Source organism: Leptonychotes weddellii, chromosome 5 (assembly GCF_054177405.1).
Source record: "Leptonychotes weddellii isolate Sample4059 chromosome 5, ASM5417740v2, whole genome shotgun sequence".
NCBI classification, from domain to species: domain Eukaryota; kingdom Metazoa; phylum Chordata; class Mammalia; order Carnivora; family Phocidae; genus Leptonychotes; species Leptonychotes weddellii.
The window spans coordinates 72,556,112-72,574,399 of NC_138373.1; the positions used below are offsets into that span (position 1 = coordinate 72,556,112).

Below are 18,288 nucleotides of genomic sequence, written 5' to 3' on the forward strand. Positions count from 1 at the left end.
GCAAGGCTGAGGAGCCGGGAGGCCGGGCGTGGGGGGGGGGGGCGGGCAGTGGACGCTGCGCAGCTACCAGTTCGGTAGCTATAGCCTACGTGGCTGCGGGGGGGGGGGGGGGGCGGGGGGCTGGCCACACACACCTCAGCCCAGGGTCCTAGAGACCAGCGGGTTTTGCTGGTGGCTCAGGTCTCCCCCACTTCCCCACCTCACTTAGCCATCAATTGCACCTTGTCTCCCAAACGGAAGCCCTGAGGTCCCTCTGTCAATACCGCACCCACTCCAAAGTCTTCAGACCCCTCTTCTCTGAGCTCCCCCGGCATACTGGTTTCTAGGGGCGCTGGAGGTTGGGAAGTGGGCAGTTCTGACTGACAAGTCTTCCAGAAAGCTCTGGCGCAGTTCCAGGTGTGTGTGTGTGTGTGTGTGTGGCCGGGGGGGGGGGGGTCGCGAGTGAGCCAGCAGAGGTCCAACACCCCTACCTGAGGGCACTGACTCCCTCATCCTTCGTGCTCCTCAGCTGAAGAAGTTGGACCTGGCAGCTGCCGCAGCACACACCTTCTTTGTAGCAAACCCAACACACTTGCAGATGCGGGAGGACATGGCTAAGTACAGACGCATGTCTCGGGTGCGGCCCCAGAGCTTCCGGGACCTGGAGACACCGCCACACTGGGTGAGACCCCTTGGCCAGATACACAGGGTTCACTGGACTGGGACCTGTGTGGCTCAGGCATCAGGAGACCTGGGTACTGTCCTCAGTAAGCCTGGATGGAGAGTCCCTCTCTGGGGCTTGGTTTTCTTCCCGAGGATCACTAAAGTCCCTTGTTCAACCATTCTGATCCCGAGGCCCACCCTATATTCCCCAAGGTGAAGTGGGACGTGGAGCCCACACCCCAGATGAGACCAACACCCCTCCCTTTCTTTCTGCCTCCCAATCTTGTCTGGCACCCTGCCTCCAGGAGCTCAGGTGACTGCCCACTCCCCTCCCCCATAGGCAGCCTATGACGATGGCCTGGAGCTACTGGGGCGCCAGGAGGCAGGACTGGCACTGCCCAGGCTAGAGGAGGCCCTGCGGGAGAGCCTGGCCCAGATGGAGAGCTGCCGGGCTGGCTGTGAGGGGCCCGAGGAGCAGCAGAGGGAGGAAGAGGAGGAGGAAGGGGCCGGGAGCCAGGGGGGCCTCTATGAGACCATTGCAGGTAATAGGGATGCGGGTAATGGGGATTCCCGGCCCCACAGAGAGGAGCGTCACAAGCTCAATGGGTGACGTGTGTTGTCTGCAGGGCACTGGATTCGGGTCCTGCAGTGCCGGCAGCGCTGTGTAGGGGACACGGCCACGCGTCCTGGACGCAGCTTCCCTGTCCCTGACTTCCTTCCCAGCCAGCTGAGGCGGCTTCACGAGGCCCATGCTCAGGGTCAGTTGGGGAAGGCTGGGCGCTGGGGGTGATGTGGGTTGGAAACAGGGGAAGTGAAGGTTTGTCTCTGATGATATCCTGAGCCCCATCTCTCCATCCCTCCTGTCTGTCTCTGGATCTGTAGTTGGTCAGGAGGACTCTCATTTGCTCTCCTTTGGTGCCATTGTGGGAAGCTCAGGAGATGGGTCCCAGGGCTCCTTCTGCCCTTGCGGCTTCTCACCTTCCTTTAACTCCCTTCTCTCTTCCTCCCCTTTGAACTCTGCCTATCCAGCTCAGGTATGTTTGAGTAAGCTTTGGAAAGAAGCAATGGATGAGTGTGCCTGCCAGTTGGGATGGGGGCTTTGGAGTTGTTTGGCATCGGGAGACCACCTTCTCTGGCTCTGCCCAGGGACCACTGTCTTTCTCAGTCTCTGTGCCCCACCCTGCCCTATTACTGTATCTCCAGTGGGGAATCTGTCCCAGGCTATGGAAAATGTCCTGAGTGTTCTGCTCTTCTACCCGGAGGATGAGCCTGCCAAGAAGGCTCTGAACGAGTACCAGGCCCAGCTGGGAGAGCCGAGACCTGGCCTCAGGCCAAGAGAGGTAACCCTCTGCTCCATACTTACCCTAAATCAAATAGACCTGAGAAGTAACCTGGACTCTGTACCCCCTTTTAGTCACCGCAGGCAACCCCAAGTCCAGCATCTGATTTGTCTCCCCTCCCTGCTCCCCACTGCAGACTCGACTTTCTGAGTCCAGGTGGCAGCCCATCCCCCCTTGCCTTCACCTCACCCCCCTTATGTGCCCTCCTGTGCCACAGTCATATGCGCATAACCCCCCCCACCCCCCACCTTGAGCCCAGATGCCCTAAAGCTGTTGAACAGGAAGGCACATGGAAGGGTTTAGGAGCATGCAGGCTGTCCTCTAGAACCGGGGGCTGCCAGGCTCTCCTCCAGCCTTAACTTCCCTGCCCCACTCTACTTCTCCTTGTCTCACCCCTTTCTCCCTGCTCCCACCCTGCCTCAGGACATCCAGCACTTCATCCTTCGATCCTTGGGGGAGAAGAGACAGCTCTACTATGCCATGGAGCACCTGGGGGCCAGCTTCAAGGATCCTGTGAGTATCTCCCCTTGTCCCCATCCTGCCGCTCAGTGCTCCCCCAGGAGGAAGAGAACAGTGATGCCCTACATTTGTGTCACTGTGGTTTGCAACAAGGCTTCCCATTTCCCACACCCCTGGGAGGCTTGGAGAGGCGTCTGCAGTATCTCAGGGACAGAGGCAGGTACCTGTAGGAGAGGGCCACTTTGGGGTCATGCAGGCCTAAGTGTTGGTCTCTTCTCTGCCATAAACAAGCTCTGGACCTTCACTTGCCTCAGCCTCAATTTCCTTACCTGTAAAATGGGCACATCAGATCTATCTCATAGAGTGCTTGACGCCGTATCATTTGCTACATGGTAGAGAAGGCTCTGCTCTTGCTGCTGCTTTGGTTACTGTTCTTTGGTGGTAGTTATGAGGAAACTGAAGGGCAGAGGGTTTGTTCACTGCTAGGACAATAACGTAAGGCATTTTCTCAACCGTCTTGGCACCACTGACATTTTTTACCTGATCATTCTTTGTAGGGGAGAGGAAGGGGGCTTGCCTAGGCATTGTGGGATGTTCAGCAGCTTCCCTGGCCTCTGCCCAGTAGATGTCAGTAGCATTCTCTGAGTCATGACAATCAAAAATGTTTCCAGACGTCGCCTAATATCCCCTGGGGGGGGGTTGCAAAATGTCCCTGGTTGAGAACTGCTGGCTCAAAGCGTGGGCTCTAAAGCTAGTTCAGTATGTATGTATGTATGTATGTTAAGTAGGCTCCACACCCAACATGGGGCTGGAACTCGGGACCCCAAAATCAAGAGTCACATGCTCTACAACTGAGCCACGAGGTGCCCCTCTAAAGAATCCCAAATCTGTCGCTTACTAGCTGTGTGATCTTGGGCATGTTACTTTACCTCTCTGTGTCTTAGAGTCTTCAACTGCAAAATGGGCACGTTAATACAATGTGTTTCATTAAAACTATCGTGAACGTTACATGATGAATCTCCATGCACTCCACTTCCGTGGATGAAGCTGTTAGAAAAGCACCTGACAAATAGTGCTTCGTGGGCAGTTGTTGCTAGAGTTTGGCCCAACTCCTGGGGCTCCCGACAACGAGTCCAGGGCTTGTCCCACCTCTGCCTTCCTCTCTGGAAGCAGGAGGACCTTAATGTAGATCAGAGTCTAATAATGTCAGGGATTTGGGCTGGACTTGGGTGACGGCGCTTTTCCTGACTCTCCCAGGATCCCTGGACCCCAGCAGCTGTCATCCCTGAGGCACTGAGAGAAAAGCTCAGGTAGGAGACGCCCTGTGGTAGGAGGGGCCTGGCTGGAGCTGGAAGGTGGGGGAGGGCATCTTGGGAGGTCCGGGGAAGATGGGTCCGGACTGGCGGGCACATGCACTGAGCATGTCTCTCACCCCTGAGAGAGGATCAAGAGAAGAGGCCTTGGGACCATGAGCCGTCACAGCCAAAGCCCTTGACTCACTGGAAGGGTAGGTTTCTGGGAGAGCAGGAAGCAGGAGCCCCGAGGGCCTGGGGGGCCGCCAGCCGCACGGCTGGGCCTGCCCTCAGGGGGAGCTCAGCCCCCTCTGCCCTGTCCCTTCCCCCGCAGATGTGCTTCTCCTGGAGGGAGTAACCCTGACCCAGGATGCAAGACAGCTGAATGGGTCCGAGCGGGTGGTGTTGGACGGGCTGCTCACCCCGGCCGAGTGTGGGGTGCTGCTACAGCTGGCCAAGGTAAGAAGACCTGTGAGTAGGTGGCACCGTCGGCTAGTTAGGGACCTCAGGCACAGCCCGCCTGCCCCCTGTTCTGCCCTCTCTGGTTCTCCAGAGGCACTGCCCTTGTCCCCTACCCCGCACGGCGGTGGACACGTTCCGTTTCTCTCAACTTAGCCGGCCTGGGGTGGATGGATACTCTTTACAAAGGAATTTTGCTAGAAATTGGTAGGAAGAACAAACCAAAAAACGTAAAGGCATAAAAAAGGGTGAGTGTGCAGGTGAGAATTCCCTGGTTAGCCAAGAGTTTAATTATCGGCTTGGCCAGTGGTGGAGCGGACATAGAGGCTACTTTCCCCATCCGTTGCATCCCCTGCTGGTTTGGGTTGAATGATCCATATTCACTAGGTGAAGCCCGCCATTTGGGGAAGCTTCCATCTTCATTCTAGGTTAACCTTCCCTCTACACACACTCACTGAGTATCTGCTGCATACTCAGAACTACTAGGTTCCAGGGAGAGGGAGATGAGCACAGATGTGCATTCAGGAGCTCACTGTACAGAGAAGGAATCAGACGTGGAGACACATCACTAGAGCGAGGGCTAAGTTTGCTACAAGAAGCATGTACCCATCCAAATAGGAACGCTGAAATGCCAAATCACAGAAGGCTTACGGGGCGGGGGGAGCATTTGAGGGGGTCATTTGAGCTCAGTCTTTTTTTAAAAATTATTTATTTATTTATTTATTTGAGAGAGAGGGTGCACACACGCCCATGTGCGGTGCGTGCACATGGCAGGGGAGGGGCAGAGGGAGAAGCAGACTGCCCATTTAGCGGGGAGCTGGCCACAGGCACTTGATCCCAAGACGCGATTCCAGGACCCCAGGATCATGACCTGAGCCCAAGGCAGATGCTTAACCGCCTGAGCCACCCAGGCGCCCCTTGAGCTCAGTCTTAAGGATGAGTTAACAAGGCAGAGAAGGGGAGGAGAGCCAGGCCGTAAGGAAGAAGAATGGGGGGGATGGTCTCTGACAACTGCAGTAGAATACAGGAGCTAAGGGCTTGGGCCAGCCCCAACAGTGGTTAGCTGGGTGACCTCGTGCAATATATTTTATTTTATTTTATTTTTTTAAAGATTTTATTTATTCATTTGAGACACAGAGATACAGAGAGAGAGAGGGAGAAAGCATGAGCAGGGAGAGAGGCAGAGGGAGAGGGAGAAGCAGGCTCCTTGCTGAGCCAGGAGCCCGATGTGGGGCTTGATCCCAGGACCCTGGGATCATGACCTGAGCCGAAGGCAGACGCTTAACGATCTGAGCCACCCAGGCGCCCCACGTGCAATGTATTTTAATGTCTCTGAGCCTCGTTTCTTCATCTATAAAATGGGGCTAAATACAGTGGGTTCTTTTGGGGTTGTTGTGAGGACCCTGGTAGTACTTGGTAAGGCTGTTGGAAGAATATAAAAAGCCCTCACGATTAGCTGGCGCTGTGTCATCCGGCTGTAGGTTATCCAGAGGAGGTAGAGGGGAGAGAAGCCGGAGGTGGAGGCACGGGGCGAGATGGCGAAGGGCCTTCTGTCCCCTGCCAAGGAGTTTGTGGACCGTGGACAACTTATCGGAGAATTTAAGGAGGGGTTAGGTTTTAAGTCCTCATGCATTAGCAGGAGCAGGGTCTGGAGTCACCATCCTGCAGAACCGGTAGATCCCTCTAGAGGCACTGTGGAAATGCACTGGGAGAGGAAAGCAAGGAGGGGAGGCTTCTGGGGTGATGCCGGAGTGCTACTGCCTTAGGTTAGGTCCTCATTTCAAGGAAATGAAGAGAGGCGGACAGTTGAGAAATATTTAGAAAGTCAAAGATAGAGAAGTTCAGCACTAAATCTGTGTGGGAGACAATGGATGAAAGGATGGAGTCAGGGATAACTCCCAAGTATCAGCCCTTCTTTCTGTTCCTCCATCGCACTGGATTCATTCTGGCCTCAGGACCTTTGCACTTGTGGTTTCTGCTGCCTGGAACATTTTTTTCTCTCACATATTCAAGTGGCTTCTTTATATCATTTGCTTTCAATTTAGATGTCATTTCACTCATCAATTAGCTGTCCCCTAACCACTGCCTGGGCACTCTCAAGGTTGTAGCCCTATTTTAATTTTTTAAATACCCTTTATCCCCATCTGAATTGATCTGGTTTGTTTGTTTGTTTGTTTACTCAAAATATAAACCACATGAGAGCAGGGACCTTTTCATGTTCATGGTTGTATCCTCAGTGCCTAGAATATAGGAAGTGCTCAGTACATATTTGTTGAACGAATAAATACAAGCATGGAAGGTTAGATGGCTTGGGTGAGTAGGTGGTCTCTCAGAGATAGGGTTTATACACAGGGTAACTGGGTAGGGGTTGCAGAAAGCAGACAAAAGAATAGGTGTCAGGAAAGGGACGCCCAAATACCAGGAGACCCCCAGGTAATGAGACTCGTGGAGGTGGTTGGGTAGTTGGGGCTCAGCATCAAGGGTTGTCACATTCTCCAAGAGTGTGTCAAGGGTGTCAGAGAGAGGCACCTCGGCTGTCTCCCCACGTCGAGCCAGCCGGGACCCAGCTGACTCTCAAACTTCCTGCTAGCGCCCTGTTTCTGGAGAGACTCCTCTATCCTTGGCTCATCAGGAACGAATGATCAAGCCCTTCCTGCCCCCTTTCCCCAACGGCTCTTACCCTCTCAGAGGCCCCTTCCCCACTCTAGGAAGCTCTCCAGAGCTCTGGGCACAGCCCCCTCAGCCAGTGGGATTCCAGATCTTTACCAGAGAGTGACAATATAGACCTGAAGATAGTCGTTCTGTGGGAAGGGGCAGCAGCTCAGGGAAGGGAGCCAGCATGGAACCCTGGGGGCTTCTAACCTCTTCCGGGGAGTGGGAGGATTGGAGGAAGGTCTTGCAGCCCTGTGGGCAGTGAGGTGGGGGATGGCTGGGACCCGGGGAGTGAGACTCCCCAGCCACCTCTCTCCCTCCACAGGACGCTGCCGAGGCCGGAGCCAGGTCTGGCTATCGTGGCCGCCGCTCCCCTCACACCCCCCATGAGCGCTTCGAGGGGCTCACAGTGCTCAAGGCTGCACAGGTAAGAGGAGGCTCCCATGCTCTGGTCTGATGCCCAGAACCAGAGAAGAGGGTACGCAGGAGGCTGGGTGCCCGCGCCTGGGCCTCTCCCGTGGACTGAGAGCACCTGAGTCCCCTGCCTAGAGTTGAGGGCAGTGGGAGGGGAGGTGTTCTGAGACCTCGGGACCTGGGTGATGGTCACGGAGCCAATGGAAGGAGCAGTTTGGGCTGATGGACAGAGCTGGCTGCTGAGACCAAATCCGTGGGTGGAGAGCAATGGAAGTAGGGCAGGGGCTGGGGCAGGGCCACCCTTCTGTTGCCCCCTCCTTTCCCACCCTTCCTTTCCCTGCTTGCAGCTGGCTCAGGCTGGGGCCGTGGGCAGTCAGGGGGCTAAGCTGCTTCTGGAGGTGAGTGAGCGCGTGAGGACCTTGACGCAGGCCTACTTCTCCCCGGAGCGGCCCCTGCATCTTTCCTTCACCCACCTGGTGTGCCGGAGTGCCATAGAAGGTAACCACCAGGGAGCCTAGCTGTTCCTCCCCAACCCCGGGCCCCTGTTGGGCACTGCACCCCCCCCCGCATCCCCAAACCTGGTGGGCTTTCTGACTCCCCTGCCCGGGTGAGGGCTTGGCTCCTCTGTCCAGCCGTGATTCCCCGAAGCTGCAGGGGGAGTGTGGGCGGCAGTGGATGGGCACAGGGGCATGCAGCAGGCCCCTATGCTTCCCAGGAGAGCAAGACCAGCGCATGGACCTGAGTCACCCGGTGCATGCAGACAATTGTGTCCTGGACCCCGACACCGGGGAGTGCTGGCGGGAGCCCCCAGCCTACACCTATCGAGACTACAGGTGGGCAGCCCCCCCAGGGGTCAGGTGGGTGGGCCTGGGTTGGGGTCTCACTGCCTGCGCCTTCCTCCCTTTGCAGTGGGCTTCTCTACCTCAACGAAGACTTCCGCGGTGGGGACCTGTTCTTCACAGAGCCCAATGCGCTCACGGTCACAGTAAGCCGGGTGGGGGGCGTGGGGGTGTGGCGGGGACCCCAGCTGTGGGCTCTGAATTCAAAACAGGAGCTTCCCAGAGACAAATGCAGGGAAATGGCTGGGGCCCCCTTAACCCTTTCTTTCCTTTCTGGCTTCCCCTGCCCTCTCTACCATGTGTCTGGGTTTCGGGGGTTCTAGTAAAGGTTGATTACACCTCCCCGGGAGATCTCTTGTGGCCCTTCCAAACCCTGCCTTCAGTGTTTGCCTCACTCCCTCAAGGAGGGTGGATAAAGCGCAGGTCCCCAAGGCCCTAGTCCAGGTAGAAACCAGGGGCTGGAATTGGGCAGAAGGAGAGGGACAGTGATTTTGCATCATCTGCTGCTCTGTCTTACCCAGTTACCTCCTTCTCTGCTAACTGCCACCAGCTACCGATGATGCATGGCCTCTCTGAGGTAGAAAAATATCCCCAAGATCCTTATCCCCAGTACCCAGAGTCTGGTACTGCATTCATACCCTCCGATTGCTTCACACCTGGGATTCAAAGGTTGAGCAGGAAAAGTCAAGGCCTGGGCAGGGGGTGGGGAGGCCCTCCACGGAGCCCCCTTTCCTTTGGCTCTGACTCCTCTAGCCTCAGTCTGGCATTTGTGCTCCCCAAGTTGAGGCCAACTTCCCATTTCCCCCCAGGATGGTCCCTAAATTAAGGAATGGGAAGTGATGGGCAGGAGAGCTGAACTCTTTGCGCCCCGGCCCGCCACCTGCCGTAGGGAGTCAGGGCCAAGTGCTCTGAGAGCACCCATCTGTGGCGCTGAACCTGCCCTCATCCCTCAGGCTCAGGTTCGTCCTCGCTGTGGACGCCTCGTGGCCTTCAGCTCCGGTGGGGAGAACCCCCACGGTGTGTGGGCCGTGACGCGGGGACGGCGCTGCGCCCTGGCACTGTGGCACACGTGGGCGCCTGAGCACAGGGAGCAGGTGAGCAGCAGCCGGAGTAGGAAGGGCTGTCTCTCCTGGTGTGTGAAGGATGAGGGGCAGGGGCCGAGACGTCCCAGGGAGGGTCCTTGGGGGCAAGGTGATGCAGGAGGTTGGGCCAGACTCTCCTCCCTACTCCCCAGGAGTGGACAGAAGCCAAAGAGCTGCTGAAGGAGCCGGAGGAGGAGGAGGAGGAGGATGAGGAGGAAGAAATGCCCAGCAAAGACCCTTTCCCGGAACCCCCCAGCCGCAGGCTTCCGCGGGTCCAGGACAAGGCTGGGAAACCGCCTCGGCTCCGAGAGGAACTGTGAGGGACTGAGCCAGCTCCTTGGGGATGTGGCCACTTGACTTGTGAAGGGCCGCCTTGATGCCAGGACCCACAAGAAGCCCCCATGTGCTGGGAGCAGAACAGTGAGCTGTCTGTCCCTGCACCCCTACTACCTTGGGGACCACAAGGGCTGTCCAGCCCTGGACTCAGAGGACACTGCACAGACTAGCCTAGAGCTCACCAGGCCTGGCTGATGGACCTCCAGCCCGAGGACAGACCGAGGACACGATGCCTCCCTGGAAAGAAATGGCAGGGGAGAGGGCCTGACTGCTTCACGTGTGGAGGATGAGAGGGAGGCTAACCCCAGTGCCCTGTCCCAGCCTGTAATAAAGAACTGAAGATCCCTCAGTCAAGGGCCCAGACAAGGGTATCACGGTTTCTGTGGTGTCTGCAGTGGGCAGTGCCTGTGGCTGGCCTGGGAGGAGACAGGTGTCGTTGGGCCTCCCAGAGGCGGGGCCGCTCAAAGCCTGTGATTTGTCAGGGAAATCCCAGCCACCTGCTCCCCATATGCAAATGGACCCAGACCCAGACAGCTGCTCCCTGGGCCTCCAACTCTAAGCCCCGTCTTCCCTCTCCCAGCTTGGCCAAGACGTAGGGCCGCCTGATCCCTCGGGTTCCAGCCTTCACAACCCCAGCAGGACCCTGTGAGTCATGGGGGCAAGGAGTGGGCCAAATCCCAGATGGAAGCCAGGTCGGGGTTGAGCCCCACTTCCCACCCTTTGTCCACTCAAAGCAGGGGCCACCCTGTCCAGTCTTTTTCTCTGGATCCCCTGTACCTTCCCCGCCCCCAGATCAGACCCAGGGGCAGCTGGTTGGGGTTTGTTGAGAAGAAGGATTATCCAGATCAGTCCCATCTAATCTCAGCTCCTGCCTGTACCCTCCCCATATTCACCTGAACCTCCTTCCCCGCAACCCTGAACTTAGGGACGAAATCTTGGGTGTTGATAATGGGCTACCTCTCACCCTCATATTCTGGCTCCTGGGCTGGTTGCTAGGCACGCCCTGACTGCCACGATCAGCATTGGTGGGGGCTGGGGCAGGGGGTGGGGGCACTGGGCTGTGGTTGCTTCTCTTCTGTACCCCTCCCAAACCCCAACCTTTAATCCTCACAGCTTTGCTCTAATCCCAAGGGGCCTGATGCTCTTATCTCTGCCTACAGGGAGACTGGCCAGGGAAGCACCCCCTTCCACCCCTCCTCCCCCCGGGGCTTGTGGGGGGCTGCTCCTCTCTATAGCCCCAAACTCTTGCTCCCACCTAAGCTCCCCCCCGCCCCGGGCTGGGCCCAAGTCTGTCTGGAAGCCACACACCTCCCTTCCTGCCCTCTCTCGCTCCCTGCCTCGGCCCCCGCCGTTGCCAGCTGATTTCATTTGCCTGATGTTGTCGTCGTTGGCCCTACCTTCTCTGTCAGTGCCCCCCCCAACCCCCCCGGAGCTGGGGCCAGGCCAGGCCAGCTCCTCTGGCAGCAGAGCCGGGGCAGGTGACGGGCTGGCGTCGCAGCTGAGGGAGTAGAGAGGCGCCTGGGCACCGGAGCTGGAAACCCAGGAGAGGTCCAGTCAGAGTCCAAGTAAGAGGGAGCTGGCGCGGCTCTGCTGCCCGGGGCCGGGGCTGCAGGGAGGGCTCGGGCAGGGCCGGGCTTGGCGCACAGGACTCCACACGTGGAGGGGCTCGTGGGGAGCTGGTGCGGGCCCCCTCCCCCAGGCATCTCTCTACTTCTTGTAGTGGGCTGCAGGCCTGGAGTCTGGTGCGGGTGTGAGGGACAGGAACATGGCCTGGTGGGGACCCCCTACACCTACCCCATGTTCCTGACAGGAGCCGGAACTACCCCTCAACCTGTCAGCCATGGGGGAGATGGAGCAGCTGCGGCAGGAAGCAGAGCAGCTCAAGAAGCAGATTGCAGTAACCCCACAACTCTCCCACTGGGGGACCCCAGAAAACATGGAACCCAGGACACGAGGGAGTGTGGACCAGGGTGGTGGGTGGGGGCAGGAAGGAGGCCGGCTTTGCTCTTGAGTGAAACCTTAGAGACCCCTGACCTGGCAGGGACCAGAGACTTCCTGAACTTGGATCTCATATTTGAGGTGCCCCCCAAACCCTAGAGCCCCAAGCCCACCTACCTCAGAGGCCCATGCACCCACTACCCCCACCTTGCCCTTATGACCCCCTGATGACTGCTTTCCCCCGCAGGATGCCCGGAAAGCCTGTGCCGACATTACTCTGGCAGAGGTGAGACCTCCTGTCCCCCCCCCGCCCGAGGCAGGGCCAGAGGGGAGTGGAGGGGAGTGGAGGGGAGGGGAGCTCCCCGACCAGCAAGAACCTGGCGCCTGAGCTTTAGTACAACATGTCCTTGGAATGAGGAATGGCATTAATTAATTCATTCAACAAACATTTAGTGAGATCTGCTGTGGGCCAGGCACCTTATTGGAAGCTAAGGATGCAGATGCTGTCTCAGTCCTCAACCGTACAGTGAGGACGGTTATACCCCCTCACGGTGTGGCGAGGATGAAGAGGGACGGCACTTTGTAAATCATAAAGCCCTTATAGAGCAGTTTCTAGTTTTCTAATAGTGTATGTCATCAATTCTAAAGTCACATCTTTTCACATTTTGACATCTCTGAGATCAAGATGCAGCCCAAAATAGACGATGCCTTACAATTATAATTGGCAGCATTTTTTTTTCTTTCTCAGTGATACTTTTTTTTTTTTTTTTAAAGATTTTATTTATTTATTCATGAGAGACAGAGAGAGAGAGAAGCAGAGGGAGAAGCAGGCTCCCAAGGAGCAGGGAGCCCGATGCGGGACTCGATCCCAGGACTCCGGGATCATGACCTGAGCCGAAGGCAGACGCTTAACCGTCTGAGCCACCCAGGCGCCCTTTCTCAGTGATACTTAAAAGCATGGTGCTTCATAGAGTTGGTGTCATCTTATGTTGGATTAAATACGTTAATAGTTAGAGTGAACATTGAACGCTTGCCGTGAGCCCAACACTGGGCTAAGCTGCTTCAATACATAATTTCATTTAATTTTCACAACAACCCCAGAAGTTGATGCTATAAACCTTGTTTTACAGATGAGCAAACAGGCTCAGAGAGGGTAAGCAACTTGCCCAGGACAACAAAGCAAGTAAATGACAAGTCAAGGCCATTGACTTGAGCCCCAGCCAAAATCGAGAGGCTGGATGGAGTGTAAGGGACATAGGACCGCAAATTTCAGGAGGTGCAGTTCAGGGTCACGGGGCTGCCCCGGGTAGCCAGTGGAAGAGACAGACATGCGGCAGTGTCGTGGGGGGCCGGGCTCCTAGCAGCTCAGGACAGCGGATGTGCCCCTCTCTTCCCAAGTCCGTGTTCAGTGACTTCACACTGGCAGCTTGAAATTGGTCAAGGTGGGAGTATTTCCACGATGGACATCACTCTCCCGCCCCCACCTCCGCCGCTAGCCCGCGCTGGAGAGATGCTTGTTCAACACTTGGCAACGTGCCACTGGCCATGCCCGGTCTCTCCCACCTCAGTTTAAGCCGCCGCAGGGCAGAGACTTATTTCTCTAAGGCTGGGAGCCTGACCCCAGAGCCTGGCACAGAACAGAAACTGGTCCGGATCGGTGGCTGTGATGCTGACATCTAGGCATGTACCCTACTCACCCTGATTTCTAGTGCCCCCTTTTCTGCAGCTGGTGTCGGGCCTCGAGGTCGTGGGAAGAGTCCAGATGCGGACGCGGCGGACGTTAAGGGGACACCTGGCCAAAATCTATGCCATGCACTGGGCCACCGACTCCAAGTGAGGCTTGAGGGGCACCCAGGGGTGGGGGGACAGGCAGGAAGGAGAGGCTTGGGTGACGTGGGGTGCCCTCTCCCCAGGCTGCTGGTAAGTGCCTCGCAAGACGGGAAGCTGATCGTTTGGGACACCTATACCACCAATAAGGTAGCTGCCTCCCCAGCCCTCCCATCACCCTGTGATTCCTTGGGGCCTTTGTGCCTCCCCTCCTCTGCCCTCCCCACCTGGGAGCTCAGTTCAGGTCCTGCCTCCCACCCTCCTGCAGGTGCACGCCATCCCGCTGCGCTCCTCCTGGGTCATGACGTGTGCCTATGCCCCATCAGGGAACTTTGTGGCATGTGGGGGGCTGGACAACATGTGCTCCATCTACAGCCTCAAGTCCCGTGAGGGCAATGTCAAGGTCAGCCGGGAGCTCTCTGCTCACACAGGTGAGTGAGAGACCCTCTCTTCCCGTCCCTGTTGTGAGAGGCCCAGGGATGTGGCCCTGCAGCCCGGCCGCTGTCCTCGCCCACCCCTAGGTTATCTCTCCTGCTGCCGCTTCCTGGATGACAACAACATCGTGACCAGCTCCGGGGACACCACTTGGTGAGGACTGAACCCTGCGGGTGCCGGGGCTTGGGCGTGGCTCTGTCCTGGGCTTTCTGTGACAGGGTGACAGCTCCCCCTCCTCCCGGCAGTGCTCTGTGGGATATCGAGACTGGGCAGCAGAAGACCGTGTTTGTGGGCCACACGGGGGACTGCATGAGTCTGGCTGTCTCTCCTGACTTCAAACTCTTCATTTCGGGCGCTTGTGACGCCAGCGCCAAGCTCTGGGACGTGCGGGAGGGAACCTGTCGGCAGACTTTCACTGGCCACGAGTCGGACATCAACGCTATCTGCGTGAGCCCCCCTCTGCGCCCCAACTCCCGGGACCTCCTCACCAGCCCCCCCCACATCCTTCATCCCTTCCCCAGCTCCCTCACCCCCTCTTTGTAACTTTCCTGGTTGGAATGATTTCACCTTACAGAAAGGTTGCGAGAGTAACCCAATCAGCTTCCATCTACCCTTCGCCCATATTCACTGCTGACGTTTTTACCACGTTTGCTTTAGCATTCTCTCTGTGTAGATGGAGGGAGGGACGGATGGAAAGACAGACACATACACCTAGATGTGGACATAGATATGTTTTATTACCTTTTCTTTTCCTCTTTGGAGAGTAAGTTGCAGATATCATGCCTCTTTACCCCTTAAATACTTCAGTGTGTATTTCTTAAAAACAAGGCCATTCTCTAACGTAGTCACAGTATAATTCTTAAAATCAGATTGAACAATGACACAATATAGTCTATAGCCTATATTCACATTTCACCAATTATCTCACGAATGTCCTTAATAGCCGTGTTTTTTTCTGTCTAGGAACATGCATCACATTTCCTTGCCGTATCTTTTCAGTTTCCTTTAAACTGGAACCTTTTTTCTATCTTCCTTTGTCTTTCGGGGCCTTGACATCTTTGAAGAGTGCCACTCAATTTTCTTTAGGCTTTCCATCCCTTTGAGTTTATCTGACATTTCCTCGTGATGAGATTCAGGTCACGCATTTACACTTGGCCCTGCACGTCCACATCCTGATCCAGCCCTGAGCCCGGAGTCAGGGACAGCCGCCGCCCTTCTAGCCATGTGACCCTGGGCAAGCCGCCCGCCCTCCCTCAGCCTCGCAGCGTGCAAATAATGCCTGCCTGCTTGCGGGGTGGCGAGGGGCCGAGCGATGGGTGTCGGGTGGCCAACTGGCATGCAGCTGGCTGGGATAAATGTCAGAAATGAAGAGTGCTGGGGAAGGGCCGGGCAGAGAGCCTGAGGGAAAGCGCTTGCGCTGGAGCCACCAGGGCGGGAGCCAGGGAGAGGGCGGGAGCCAGGGAGAGGGCGGGAGAGGTAGCAGGCGCCCGGGGCTCAGTCCTGACCCCCTTGCCACCTGTACTCTCAGTTCTTCCCCAACGGAGAGGCCATCTGCACAGGCTCGGACGACGCCTCCTGCCGCCTGTTTGACCTGCGGGCAGACCAGGAGCTGACTGCCTACTCCCACGAGAGCATCATCTGTGGTATCACATCCGTGGCCTTCTCCCTCAGCGGCCGACTGCTCTTTGCAGGCTACGACGACTTCAATTGCAACATCTGGGACTCCATGAAGTGCGAGCGTGTGGGTAAGGGCCGGCCAGCAACCCCCCCCCACCCCGCCACCACCTCGGCTGGAAGGACCTTCCTATTAGCTCCCCTTTTTGGGACCCTCTTTCTACTGCTCCTAATTGCTGGATGACTCTGAGCTCTGCCCCTAGAATCCAGTCCCCCTTGGTTCCCAACCTAGACCATCATCTCTAGTGGCCCTTCTCCACCGCCCAATGCTCTAGCTGCTTCCTGCCAAAGGAGCTCCTGTGTCACCCGAGATCTGGGGATGTCCAGTCTCTTCTGGATTTCCAGGGCCTCTGAAGTGTCAGGGGCATCCACTGGAGGAAAGGGCAATCTCAGGGAACTGTAATAAGCAGAATCAAGGAGATCTAGCGTGACCCCAACCTTGGGACTTAACTAGAACCACCCTGGTCTGAAGCTGAATCAGATAGTGTGGCTTCTCTTGGGAGAGGCCAGGTGCTGAATGAAAATAACACTGGCCAGAGAGTCAGGATCCAAATCTGAATTCTGTTGCTTAGGATCTGAGAGCCCTTGGGCAAGTCACTTCTCTTGGGGCCTCAGTCTCTTCATTTGGAGACTCAGGAATGAGACTAAAGAGCAACCTCCCCATTTTCTAGTGCCCATCAAGGTGCTCCTTGCTTTTTTCATAGCACATCGACACTGCCGACCTTTCCTGTCCCTCCCGGCCCCCCACCCCGCCCTCCACAGAGATTGGCCTCAAGAGAAACCCTGCCCCTTAGGGTAATCCTCTTTGAGTCCCCACCAGAGGCTGAGTCCATGGCCAATCTAACCTAGGATTCCTGCAGACGCACATGCGCTCTCTGCCAAAGCAGCACAAGCAAACAGGCTGACTCCTCTCTCTCTTCCTCAGGCATCCTTTCTGGCCATGACAACAGGGTCAGCTGCCTGGGGGTCACAGCTGATGGGATGGCTGTGGCCACTGGCTCCTGGGACAGCTTCCTCAAAGTCTGGAACTAAGGAGGCTGGAGGAGGGGAGGTAAAAGGCCATGAAGACACTCAGTTGCCCCCTCCCCTGCCCAATTTTCTTTTAAGATTTCTTTTAAGGTTTTTTTCTTCTACACCCCAGCTGCCACTCCCACCCAGCTTTGTCCTTTGAGGGCAGCAGGGAAAACGGGGGTATGCCTATGGGAGGCAGCAGCAGGGACACAGGGGCAAAGAACTGCCCCATCTCCTCCCATGGCCTCCCCTCTCCATCGTCCTGCAGCTTCTTCCTCACTGGGCAAGGACAACTGACCTCTCCCCTAGCCCTTGGCAGGCCTACCAGGCTTCCAGTCTGAGGCCCCAGGCCCTGGAATTCCTCCCCCAGAGCCACTACCTTTGTCCAGACCTGGGTGGCAGAGGGTGCTCCATCCTGTGACTATGGCTCTGGCACCACTAGGATCCTGGCCCCTTTCTTCACGATTTCTCCCCTTTCTACCTTCTTTATTTCCCTCCTAAAGGACCTGCAATAAAGTGTAGTGCCCCGGTATGTCTGTGATGTTTGGCTTCTGCCCCACTTCTATTCCAAAAAGACACAGGCCCAACTTAAGTAATAAGATATTACAGGTGCAGTGATAAAGGCTGGGTACCAAACAGCTTGGGGGCAGAAAGTAGGGTGGAGATGAAAGCCTAGGCCTCATGGAGAAGGCCTGAGACAGATCAGAAGATATTCACCAGGTGGCCAGCAGGGCATACGCCCCATCTGCGTATGTATGCGTATGTATAGGAAGGTTATGTTGAGAAAGAATCAGATTACAGAAGACCTTGAATACCAGCGGAGACTTTATCCTAAGGGCAATGGGGAACCACTGAAGAGTTCTGAGCGGCGGAGTCACATGGTCAGTTGTGCTTCTCAGAAAGGTCACCCTAGCGGCGGGTGTAGGTTGATGAAATGGTGGGAAGGGAGACTGGAAGGAAACAAGGCAGGAGGGAGATGGCAAGAAATCAAGAGCGGGAGGGACGCCTGAGTGGCTCAGTTGGTTAAGCGACTGCCTTCGGCTTGGGTCATGATCCTTGGGTCCTGGGATCGAGTCCCGCACTGGGCTCCTTGCTCAGCGGGAACCTGCTTCTCTCTCTGCCTGCCGCTCCCCCTGCTTGTGCGCTCACTCGCTCTCTCTGACAAATAAATAAAATCTTAAAAAAAAAAAATCAAGAGCGGTAGGACAGGGGGCCAAGGAAAGGGATGGGGAAGAGATGAAAGATACAGAATCACCAGAATTTAGTGCTAGGGTATGGGATATTAAAAGGGAGGCATTCAAGATAATGGCCAAAGTTCAGGTCTGGATAACAGGGGGTATAATCAGGGATAGAGAATATGGGATGAGGAATAGCTCTGGGGGAAAGAGCAGAAATTCAACTTTAGATAAACTGACTCTGTAGTGCCTACAGGGCAGCTGGATAAAGGTCAGGGCTAGTTGGAGGGATCTGGAAGTTACCAGAATATAAGTGAATGATAGCTAAAGCCCTAGAAGTGAACACCTAGGGAGAGCAAGAGAAGGCCAAGGACAGACCTCTGGGGAACCCCAGGATTTAAGGGAAGCATGTGAAAGAGGCTTGGAGGACAGGGAACCCAAGTTCCTCAGGCTGCTTTTCTACATACAGAAGCCCACTGCAAGGTTTAGGTAGAACACTTGAAAACATCATTTAAAACCACGTTCTTTAATATACAAGAAACACATGAGACACAAAGACAGCCCAAGAAAGCGCTCAGTCCCCGAGCTGGGAGTTTAGGGGGGCGTTGAAGACAACAAGCCTTTCCAGTCTCCCAGGGAAAGATGGGGTTGAGGGGACGCAACATCACTAGGCCCCGGGTGAAGCCAGTGCTGGGGCCATACTCGGCCTAGTT

The 18,288-nt window shown here is 56.2% G+C and overlaps 2 protein-coding genes across 2 annotated transcripts in view; both read left to right on the forward strand.

Moving 5' to 3' along the window:
• Positions 1-9,886, forward strand: part of P3H3 (prolyl 3-hydroxylase 3) — a 10,668-nt gene extending 782 nt beyond the window's left edge. The window contains exons 2-15 of the mRNA XM_031033011.2: positions 509-661; positions 983-1,184; positions 1,269-1,400; positions 1,846-1,982; positions 2,406-2,495; positions 3,699-3,751; positions 3,881-3,948; positions 4,068-4,192; positions 7,170-7,271; positions 7,606-7,756; positions 7,974-8,091; positions 8,168-8,243; positions 9,051-9,191; positions 9,332-9,886. Of these exons, the coding sequence (XP_030888871.2) occupies positions 509-661; positions 983-1,184; positions 1,269-1,400; positions 1,846-1,982; positions 2,406-2,495; positions 3,699-3,751; positions 3,881-3,948; positions 4,068-4,192; positions 7,170-7,271; positions 7,606-7,756; positions 7,974-8,091; positions 8,168-8,243; positions 9,051-9,191; positions 9,332-9,499 (1,716 nt within the window). The 3' untranslated portion in view covers positions 9,500-9,886. The remainder of the gene's footprint in view (positions 1-508; positions 662-982; positions 1,185-1,268; positions 1,401-1,845; positions 1,983-2,405; positions 2,496-3,698; positions 3,752-3,880; positions 3,949-4,067; positions 4,193-7,169; positions 7,272-7,605; positions 7,757-7,973; positions 8,092-8,167; positions 8,244-9,050; positions 9,192-9,331) is intronic.
• Positions 9,887-10,020: 134 nt separating this feature from the next.
• GNB3 (G protein subunit beta 3) lies at positions 10,021-16,932 on the forward strand. Its single transcript, XM_006737853.2, has 10 exons — positions 10,021-11,080; positions 11,326-11,412; positions 11,701-11,739; positions 13,180-13,286; positions 13,367-13,430; positions 13,549-13,711; positions 13,802-13,868; positions 13,961-14,162; positions 15,244-15,460; positions 16,315-16,932. The coding sequence occupies exons 2-10, from the start codon at positions 11,356-11,358 to the stop codon at positions 16,419-16,421; spliced, it is 1,023 nt and encodes a 340-aa protein (XP_006737916.1). The 5' UTR covers positions 10,021-11,080; positions 11,326-11,355; the 3' UTR covers positions 16,422-16,932.
• The last annotated feature ends 1,356 nt before the right edge of the window (positions 16,933-18,288 follow it).

What these genes read in the sequence shown, in the direction of transcription:
- GNB3 (XM_006737853.2), top strand. Translation starts at nt 11,356, where the DNA reads ATGGGGGAGATGGAGCAGCTGCGGCAGGAAGCAGAGCAGCTCAAGAAG. An exon ending in GGAGCTCTCTGCTCACACAG is followed by an intron (nt 13,712 to 13,801) that starts GTGAGTGAGAGA and finishes GCCCACCCCTAG; the next exon opens with GTTATCTCTCCTGCTGCCGC. An exon ending in AGCTCCGGGGACACCACTTG is followed by an intron (nt 13,869 to 13,960) that starts GTGAGGACTGAA and finishes TCCTCCCGGCAG; the next exon opens with TGCTCTGTGGGATATCGAGA.